Source organism: Penicillium coprophilum, assembly GCF_028826855.1.
Source record: "Penicillium coprophilum strain IBT 35676 chromosome Unknown utg000004l_segment0_segment0, whole genome shotgun sequence".
NCBI classification, from domain to species: Eukaryota; Fungi; Ascomycota; class Eurotiomycetes; order Eurotiales; family Aspergillaceae; genus Penicillium; species Penicillium coprophilum.
Genome location: NW_026622723.1, coordinates 5,912,162 through 5,922,441, shown reverse-complemented (window position 1 = coordinate 5,922,441; position 10,280 = coordinate 5,912,162). Strand labels below are relative to the sequence as shown.

Here is a 10,280-nt window from a genome sequence, read left to right as displayed (position 1 = left end):
AAATGTATTTATTTAAGCAGTATTTGATTCCTGGACTAGACTCTTTCAAAATTACAGAGTGAGATTCAAATTGTTCGATTACTTCCAAGAAAATAAGAATCAGATCAAAAATGAAGGAAATTTGGTATTGTAGACCAAACCAATCGGTTCTAGTCCTCTAGTCAATGGTATACTGTACGGTTCATTTAACAGACAAAAAGGATGCATGCACCGGCCTGCTCGATAGGTCATGATACAAAGGAAAAAGTCTTCGTGCGACCAAATTAGGCACTCTTGACCTTCTCGGTCAGCTCGGGCACCTTGTCGAACAGGTCACCGACGAGGCCAACGTCAGCAACCTGGAAGATGGGGGCCTCGGGATCCTTGTTGATAGCAGCAATGACCTTGCTGTCCTTCATACCAGCCAAGTGCTGGATAGCGCCGGAGATACCGGCACAGAGGTAAAGCTGAGGGGCAACGTTCTTACCAGTCTGACCAACCTGCAGACTGTTATCGGCGAAACCACTATCAACAGCAGCACGCGAAGCACCAATAGCAGCACCGAGGGCATCCGCCAGCGGAAGCATGACACGGTCAAACTCTTCCTTGGACTTCAAGCCGCGGCCGCCAGACACGACACGGGTGGCTGTAGCGAGTTCCGGGCGCTCTGACTTGGTCAATTCCTCGGAAACCCACTCGGTCATCGCGGGAGCGTTGGGGTCCGCTCCGTCGACGACCTCAGCGGAACCGCCCTCGATCTCAACATCCTGGAAGGCTGTGCCTCGCACTGTGATCACCTTGACATTGTCGGTGGATTGAACGGTCATGATCGCATTGCCGGCGTAGATGGGACGGACGAAAGCTAGATCATAGTCAGTGGCCGGATCACATGTCAAATTTCTTTCTCGGCTTTCCACATACTGTCCTCGCTCTCGATGCCAGTGATGTCTGAAATTTGCTGAACATCCAAGAGAGCAGCCACGCGGGGCAGCAGGCTCTTTCCGAAGGCAGTGTGGCCTGCAACAACGTGGGTGAATTCGCCCTTCTTAATGTTCTCAACGAGAAGAGGAGCATAGTTTTCTGGAAGGCCCTATTGTACAAGAAATCCAATTTTTAGTTCCTCCTATAGAAATTAATTTTGGGGGGAATCTTAGGTATATACCTTCTCGTATGCGTCATTATCCACGGCGAACACCTTCTCAACGCCCTTAATCTTAGCAGCCTCGGCAGCCGAGGTACCCTTGACACCGGAGCCAGCAATGAAGCCCGTTACTGAGCCACCCAGCTTTTGTGCAGCCGCAATTGCGGATAAAGATGAAGATTCCAGCTTGCCATTGCGCTGCTCGAGAACGGCGAGGGTCGAGAGGAGGCGGGCGAGTGCCGAAGAAGCGGGCTGGCTCAGCTTACTGGTGGGTTGGAGCTGAGAGCGGGCAGCCCGCAGGACAGAGTGCCTGGCGATCGGAATCATAATGACAACTTGGTGAAATGGTTTGGAGTTGTTCTTCCAGGCGAGGGGGAAGAGCAAGATTGAAGCTCGGCGATTCACGGTGATGTGACTCTGGGTGGCTATCGTCGGGATGCCAAGACTGACTCCCCGAGGTCGGACTCGGTTAATGCGGCGATCATATACAACAAGACAAGACAGGACTATTCATTCTTCAATATGACGCATGCGACGGCGATATAAATGACTTGATATGTGATGTTTGTATCGCGATTCTTAAGTTCGCCTACCGCTAATCTGTAAATTGATTTCGATTACTAGCACAATATAGATTGTCGGAACAATAGACACGTGATATTTTGTACGCCAGAAATACCTTTACATGCAGAAAACATTAAGAGCTATAACAATCATGAAGTCGACTTTCTCTTCTTCTTGCCACCAGTCTTCGTTGCGGTGGGCTTGCTTGTGTCACCGTCCTCGAGAGCCTGAGCCTTGAGCTGCTGGAGCTTCTCTTTCCGCGCAGCCTGGGCCGCAGCCTCCTCCTCATCTTCTACGGACTTGGTCTTCTTGGTTTTCTTCTCCTCAAGTAGCTTGCCGTCTCCAGCGGACTTGCGCTTCTTGGAATCCTTGATAGCTTCAGTCTCGGGGGCAGCTTCCAGAACGTTGGCATCCTCCACCCACAACTCATCAGCGAGCCAAATGGGCAGGGCCATGGTGTTGGCACCCTTGATGTGAAGAGCCTTGATATTTCTCCAGCCCTTTGCGACGAACTTCTCGGTCAACCCATTGACGACGGCGGCAATATTCTCAGACAACTGCTCGGGTGTGAACTTGGACGATCCAACCCGGACGGCAGCAGTGGTGGATGGTGCGAGTTGCACCGAGGCGCAGTTCAGGGTACGCTCGATCTCCTTGGCGACAATGAGAGGAGAGGCGAAAGAAGCGTGCTTCTCTTCCTTGGCGGTAGAGTTGGGCACCTTGGGGTCCTTCTTGACCCGCTTGCCGTCCACCTTCTCGATCTCGGCGATGCGGATGGGAATGGGGCGCTTGCTAGACTTGTAGAAGATCTTTCCGAGAGTCTGCACCAGGCGCATGGCGATACGGTCATCAGCCAGGAATACATCGTGTTCGGCAAACAGTTGACGACGGCTCTCGAAGCTCTGATAGCGGGCCTTTAGTTTAGAGAAACCAATGACCTTCTCGATGCGGGATGAAAGACCCTGGGGGAAGGATGGGTCGGCAATGATATCTTTAACGCCACGCTGGGGGTCGGCAGTGATCAGACAGATGCTGAGGGAGGGAGATGTGTTGAGAGAGTGAGGGATGCTGATTTTGCCGGGCTTCAGGCGGTTCTTGTCGACCACATGCTGCTTGGTGGTGAGAACGAGCCAGATGGCTTCGTTCTTGGTCGCGCTGTTCTCGTCATCGGAGTCATCGTCGCCAATCAGAGTCTTCTTGGTGCTGTTCTTCTCCTGTTCCTGCTGGGTAGACTTGATGTGCTTCAACAGCGCGGTGGAAGCTTTGAGGGCCTAATTGAGGTAAGATAAGTACTTTGCGCATTTGGATATTGGGAGTCACTGATACTAACCTGGGGTTTATCAAGCTGGTAGGGGGAGCCTGAGGTCACCTTCGAGGTGAGTTGAGTAGTAGAGGAGCCCATTTTAGTAAGTTGTACACTCGATGAACATCTCCAATTTTTTTGCAATCATATCGGGACTCAAAAAAATTTCGGAAGGCGGTGGCAGTTCATCCGTGCTTGGCAGTCCAGACCCCGGTTGGTGCCTGAGGCCTTTATCTATTATCAAGGGATGGATAGGATGTTGATAGGCTGGAGAATCAAGTCTCGCCAAAAACATTTCCAAACAAGCTTGAATTGCTACGCTGAGCTGAGTTCGGGGCTAGACAAACAGTGAACCTTTGACTCGGTGAAAAAAATGAATTACAGTCCGCCAATACACTATTCGCCGACTTGAGCTCATTGGCCATCTACTTTGATGGGAATGATAAACGTGTGACCTGCCAATTTGCAGCATGTACCACGCCTCCCCAAGTACTCTGGGAACTCGTGATTTTCATCTCCAGGCTCACTATAATGACACCAGTACTCTATACTCCGCATGGGGGAAGATTAGGTCATACATGGGACTATAAAGGTTGTGACGGTGAGGGAGTGACAACGATATGTGAAATCTGAGGATCCTGTCGGGCTGTTACCATTTGCTCTAGGTGTGACCCTGAATATGAAGGATAGGGTTGGTTCTATTTTCGGAGCTTTATATTGTAGGATGACTCCAAAGCGGCTCATGAGCGTGCTTGGATGCGTTACGATATGCTTTGCGGCTAGAATAAGCTCGAATGTCACCGAGATTTCAGGCTGTTTCATATTATCTAAAAATATGAAGCACGGGTGGAATACTCCCTCGCTTCTCCAGGAAATGGAATCTCTCAAAATCCTGATCGCCACCATATGGAGTGCCAAGTCCAGCACGGCTTAGGTTCCCTATTTATAGACAACTGGGTTTGATCTCTGTGTAGATCATACCATTATTGTCACATATGTATGTTGTTAACTAGATTGAACTAGTTTTATGGGAAATGCCCCATTTGAAGTTGCCATACGGAGTAGATATTTTGTTTATTTCAATGTTAAGGTGACTGAAGATAAGAAATTTCATGTTGCACGCCGCAAAGCACAGTAAGCCGTGATAAAATTGAAAAATGGAACATATGCGAAATGAAATTTAATTTACATGATACGAACGGTGGTCCTCGAGAAGCCGAACCGTAGACAGTCTCCAGTTTTATTATATAAAAAAAATGCTTGAATGTTGGCAGGACGGAGCGTTATAGAGATATATCTATCGACATACCAGGCCGAGATAATGTTCCCAGTATGAAGTATACTATACATATCCTAAGAAGCTGGGCAAGCCTTTTACACTAACATATAACCTAGGTGTTCATAAGTGATAACTCAATCTGCTTTAAAGCACCAAGTACGGAGTAGAGAAATGAGGTCAAGTCAGCAGATGGTACAATCACGGCAACAGGCACCACTCAAAAAAGGATCGGAAAGATCGGAGGACTGTGGAGCTGAATATTCTACCCGAGAAGGCAGCTTTCATGCCTTATTAGCTTGAATTGTTTACTTGAATATAAATGTAGCAACTGTGGGTTAAAGTAGCATTTGCACGTCAAGACAAAAACATGCCCTCATCAGATACCTTGTCTTGGCCGATCTACGTTGTATGGAGAACGAAGAGAACGTGGAATACTGTCAGATGTTTTCGTTTTCTGCGTATGTTGAAGTAATTATCGATACAATAATACATTTAGTAATTTAAAGCTTTGCTAGAGCGTGCTATGACGCGGACAAGGCGAGCCATCCACACAGTAGGATTAAGATTGCTGTGGATCGACGAGTCCGTCGGCCTCTAGCTCGCCTATCACTATTCTACAGAGTGGCCGATTGTCAAAAAAGTGGATGGGCGGAGTAATCGTCTGCTGGAGAGGAGTATGGAGATTATGGAGAAATGAGTGAATTTAAGTCGCGTAGTCGTCATCACTGCAGACCGTGATTATAGCTCAAAGCTTAGGGAGTACAATGTACTCGGTACCCCGTACCTCCTGACTATTTGGGGCACTCGTACGGAGTACTCCGTATGTTGCATAGTAGTTGAGATATAGATCAAGGCTAATATTTAATTTCATTTACGACGCCATGGGCAGGTTTGATTTGTGATGTTATCAAACTGGTATTGGATTGGTAGGCTGGAATTTCAGTCCAGTTAAAGTGGAATATGAACCGGACTAGGACCCGAGCGCTAGAACAGTCAGGGGAAATCCCCTTGCTGGCTATACACACCGCACCTGTGAGTCTTGGAAAAGCTGGGCGGGGACAAAGTAGATCGATCATGTTGTCAGGGGGTGAAAGCCCTCTCGCCCTTTAAGTCGCCCTTGAGATGTCAAAATTGAAGAGGTCTATAAAAATTGTAAGTTGAACAGTATTGAAAAAGAAAACAAAGCAGGATACTACTCCGTACTCCGTACTCGGTAGGTATAGCACATCAGGACTCGGAAGGTCAGAATCTCCATAAAATTCTCCTGGGTACCCATGGATACGCAAGGAATTTCGGCAAGCCATGTGAATATTTGATTGGTGTACCTGAATTCTGGGGCCCAAACAAGGGGAATTCATCTATCTGATTGGCTCCTCCGGATACTTTTTAATCTCATTTTAACGCGCCCAGGGGAAATGTAAACAAAAAGAAAAAAAAAAGGCCTCATGACAGTAGAACTTCATAGGGGGGTTGACTGGACATATGAACTAGAGATATGATATTGAATATGCCAAGCAAACGAGTAGCATCCAGACTCTGTTCAGGGGGTTCCACTACTCAAGAGGTAGGGGCAGTGTAAGACAAAAGGGTACCTGCCCCTTTTCCCGTGACTATCACGCTAACGAGATTGGGAAATGAGATGAATCGCCCCCCCTCCTTTTTATCTCTCCTTGACTTCTTCTTCCCCAGTCCTCGCAGTCCTTTCTCGAAGTTTTCCCACACCAGAGGGATTCATTCTCTCCACATTCATTTGAAAACCACCGTCTTTTACTTGACTCTCTACGACAAACGCGAATACCCTTGATGTATGTGTTATTCCTTCATCTCTACAGATTGCAATACCAAGTCGCAATGTGATATGGTCCGGATTGTTGTGTACGCCAAAGAAAACACAACAGACGCGACATAGAGCAGAGACTCAATCGCGTCTACACTGGCGTACACAATGTGGAATATTGTGGCGCAAAAGCACCATACATGGATTTAACGGAACTAACACATAATCTTCAGCAGATTTTCACTACAATGAAGTTCCAGAACACCGTTGCCGCATTGGCGACGGCTGGCCTAGCCACTGCTCATGGCCACGGTCACGGCCACGCCCACAAGCGCGCTACTGAGACCGAGATCGTTTCCGTCCCCGGCCCAGTTGTGTATGATTTTGTTGTGTTGGATCCCGCCAAGGCCGGTGGTCCTCAGTCCATCACCATCGAGGAAGCCTGCAAGGGTCTTGCAAACAATGAGCTGGAGTGGCTCGGCTCTGCTGTTGCTGCTGCTTGCGAAAATATCAGCACGACCACCGTCAAGCCCACCTCGACTTCCACTTCCGCCCCAACAACAACCGCTACCGTTGCCCCTGCCATCCTTCAAGAGACCTCGGCTGTTATCAACCCCCCCAGCTCGACAAGCACAGCCGAGCCCACCACTACCAAAGCCGCTGCTCCTACTCACAGCTCTTCCAGCTCGAGCTCTGGTGCCAAGGGCCTGACCGCCGACTTCCCCGATGGAGAGATCGACTGTGGTGACTTCCCTTCGGATTACGGTGCTGTTGCCCTCGACTACCTTGGTCTTGGTGGTTATTCCGGTATCCAGTACGTCACTCTCTTGGATGACGCCATCAGCGATATTGTGACCGCCGTTACTGGTGATGAGTGCCACCACGGTGCCATGTGCTCCTACGCTTGCCCACCTGGATACCAAAAGTCTCAGTGGCCCACTGTCCAGGGGTCTACCGGCCAGTCCGTTGGTGGTCTTGAGTGCAAGCTCAATAACAAGCTCTACCTCACCAACAAGAAGCACAAGCAGCTTTGCATCCCTGGCGTTGGTGGTGTTCACGTCAAGAACAAGATGAGCCACGACGTTGCCGTTTGCCGTACTGATTACCCTGGTACCGAGTCTGAGACCGTCCCTCTCTCTGCTTCCCCTGGCACTGTTCACGATCTGACTTGCCCCAACGGCGATGACTACTTCTTCTGGGAGGGCAAGGTCACCTCCGCTCAGTACTACGTCAACCCCAAGGGTGTGTCCACCGAGAAGGCTTGCCAGTGGGGTGATGGCACCGAGCCCATCGGTAACTGGGCTCCCATCAACCTCGGTGTCGGTTACACCAAGAATGGAAAGTTCCTGTCCATCTTCCCCAACACCCCGACCACCAACAAGCCCCTCGACTTCAACGTTAAGCTTGAGGGTGACAACCTCAGCGATGAGTGCCGTTACGAGGATGGCAAGTTCTACGACTCCAAGGGTCCCATCAGCGGCAACAGCGGCTGCACAGTAAGTCTTTTTTGTCACAATCATCTAGCTCTGCAAAGTTCCATACTAACCTATCTCTCCAGGTTGGTGTCACCTCCGGCAAGGCCTACTACGTCTTCTACGACTAAACGTCGCAACTGCTTTTTGGTTGGCGGCAGGTCTTACACTACCAAGCGAAACTCGATGAGCTTCCCACGCTCAAATTACACCAGGGCTAGCAGAGCTCCCACTCTCATCCCACTTCCCTGTGTGCATCTGTCTATATTCACGGTTTCATATTCGAAGGATCATCATTCTCTTCTGTGTATCTTAAATTCTATTTTGTTTCATGTGTGACTGGGCCCTAAATCCAATCCTCGTTGCATCCTTTTGTTTCATTTCTTATGACCATATTTTCCCCCCGGTCAGACACATTGATGGGAGCGATATTTTTTTTATTTGACGGCTAGATTTACCTTCTTTATCTTCAAGTACCAATCAGTTCTTGATTTCAAATCTATCCCTCGTTCCCTCCCCTTTCATCTTTGTATTGGTGACCGGAGCTTCTTACCCCATCTTCTTCGTTGGACTCTTGGTTACTTGTTCCATCATGTGCTTCGCTCGAGGTGAAGATGTTCGAGTGTATTGAGTGGTTTGACGGGGCAAATCATGGCACACAGCTGGTTCTGTAACAGTCGGTTATCGGCTGGCCACTCTTGACTTGGCCTGGCATCCAGCCAGGAGTGATCTAGTCCACCAGATATGCACTTTCTATCTTGATACAACTATCTTCTTTATCCTTCGAATGATACCCTGCAGCTTTCTTCCATATTTTCTCTCCCATCCTAGGCGCTAAAGTTAGCTACCTATCCTAACAGTATGTTGTAGTCAATACAGGGGTCCCCTGCGAAACTACATCTTACATAAACTTCAAATTAGCAATGTGTGACATGTACCCTCCCAGATGTCGTTATTTTTGAGCCACTTTCAATTCTCCACAATATGAGGGGTTGGCTAATTATTGGTGTGGCGACAAGCGCTTGTATGTGACACATCGCATATCTAATGAAACGCTAGATGCACAATCCCACCCCGGTAGTTATAGCATGCATGGTTGCGTCATTACTCCTATGCCTGTTGGCAACAGAAGTAATTTCAGTTAACAATTCACATCGCAACTTGCTTGAAAGAATTTGAGTATGATTTAGGTCATACCAAATTAGTGATTCCAACTGATCACGTGCCGATATATATAGGAGGGAAGCCCTAAGTGATCGCGACAGTTAGGCCCCAAGGTTTTTGGTAGAAGTACAACATCGCATAACTGCCACTGCCACCAAGATAGAACCCATAACTTGACACCGTGTGGGAGCATTGACTTTGGAAATGGGTCTGAAGATACCATGCTATACACGGGAGAAGTTGTTTTTCACAACTTAGTCTTCTAGAATATATCTTCATATAGACATCTAAGCAGAATATCCTAGATGACCTCTGGGAAGAAACTACAAGGCCGTATATTTATTGCCGTTTACTCCGTACTCATTCAGTTGATAATTTATGTAAAATCGATTTTCTTTGTATAAATCTTGAATTAAACACTTTGCGCTACACAGATGGTAACCTCTCTCTCTCTCTTGATCTGCGACCGGGAGATATTATGCATCAGGAATCCTTTTTCTTCCCCACGCACGTTTCTTTCGAGTCTCATAGAAAGATCCAAAACATTTATCAGGTATCTGCACCCACTTAGTCAGGTTTGCCGGTGACGTGCCATTTCTGGCGATGGTTGGGCTATGACCACTTCTTACAACAGTTGTATTCATTTTTTTTGCTGCCATAGGTGCTGGCAGAGATATCTGGATGTTTAGGATCAAGGGGGTATATCTCACCTATATTTAGTTTCCGAGATTTTGAAGGAGAAGAGCTTGAACTGAAGAGGCAGAGTCAGGCGTGGAACGACATTACAATCTAGAGGAAAGGCAGGCTGAAAGCTAATCTGAGACTATTAAATCGCGGCTTTGTGGTCACTAGTAAGGCGAAAACGAGTGAGTTGAAATGAAATGGCCGATAAGGATATGCAGCATGCCAAAGAAAGGAATACAACAGCAATCATTGACCATTCCTGCAGCTCGAGGGAAGGGGCCAACAGTTTAAATAAGCAAAAATACACTATAGAGCTAGAGTAGGAAATGGTCAATTACGTCGGTGTTTTGTATTACATGCCGTTATGGTTTAGTATAATTTTCACCTTGTATCCTTTTATATAACCGTCAAAGCACATGCGTTAGACCTATATATTAGGCAAGGGGATTTTGTGAGAGGCCTAACTTCACAGCTATTATGAAATCAGGTCAATTGCCCAAGAAGATTCTTCACTGGAATTTCCCAGCCCTGGTGAAGACCGGTGAGGTCAACGATGACAGAAACGTAGCAAAAAACCAATCTACCCGAGGCCCCACCACTTGTCAACAAAAGCTCCAGTGCAAAAACTAGGGCATTTTGTTGCTTTCCTTTTTCTTTTTTGTACTAGGTATGATTGATCAGAAATTCTAGCCCATATGCCCTTGGGGAGATAGTTATATGTTCTGATTGAGGAGAATTCAGGTTCAATATGGGGTCGGATAAATGGCTGGGAGACGCGACGAGGTGACCGGTGATCAAATTGACTGTAAGTGGGGGGCTTGAGGGGGGGTTAGGGGCTTGCATTTTCTGCTGGGAATTTATTGTATACCCTAGTACTACATATCGTACTTCGTACTAGATTACTTGCTAGGTATCAG

At 47.7% G+C, this 10,280-nt stretch overlaps 4 protein-coding genes across 4 annotated transcripts; 2 read left to right on the top strand and 2 right to left on the bottom strand.

The window, feature by feature from the left end:
* Nucleotides 1-263: 263 nt before the first annotated feature.
* Nucleotides 264-1,447, bottom strand: N7500_006663 (electron transfer flavoprotein subunit alpha/FixB family protein; the record flags this gene model as incomplete). The annotated part of the gene is made up of 3 exons (XM_056677807.1): nt 264-841; nt 901-1,069; nt 1,142-1,447. 3 exons carry the CDS (start codon nt 1,445-1,447, stop codon nt 264-266), a joined length of 1,053 nt encoding a protein of 350 aa, XP_056532807.1.
* Nucleotides 1,448-1,833: 386 nt separating this feature from the next.
* Nucleotides 1,834-3,086, bottom strand: N7500_006662 (uncharacterized protein; the record flags this gene model as incomplete). The annotated part of the gene is made up of 2 exons (XM_056677806.1): nt 1,834-2,955; nt 3,015-3,086. 2 exons carry the CDS (start codon nt 3,084-3,086, stop codon nt 1,834-1,836), a joined length of 1,194 nt encoding a protein of 397 aa, XP_056532806.1.
* Nucleotides 3,087-5,773: 2,687 nt separating this feature from the next.
* N7500_006661 (uncharacterized protein) lies at nt 5,774-6,070 on the top strand (the record flags this gene model as incomplete). The annotated part of the gene is given in 2 exon segments (XM_056677805.1): nt 5,774-5,841; nt 5,854-6,070. 2 exon segments carry the CDS (start codon nt 5,774-5,776, stop codon nt 6,068-6,070), a joined length of 285 nt encoding a protein of 94 aa, XP_056532805.1.
* Nucleotides 6,071-6,291: 221 nt separating this feature from the next.
* On the top strand, nt 6,292-7,646 carry sun1 (SUN family protein UTH1; the record flags this gene model as incomplete). The annotated part of the gene is made up of 2 exons (XM_056677804.1): nt 6,292-7,539; nt 7,602-7,646. 2 exons carry the CDS (start codon nt 6,292-6,294, stop codon nt 7,644-7,646), a joined length of 1,293 nt encoding a protein of 430 aa, XP_056532804.1.
* Between the last annotated feature and the right edge of the window lie 2,634 nt (nt 7,647-10,280).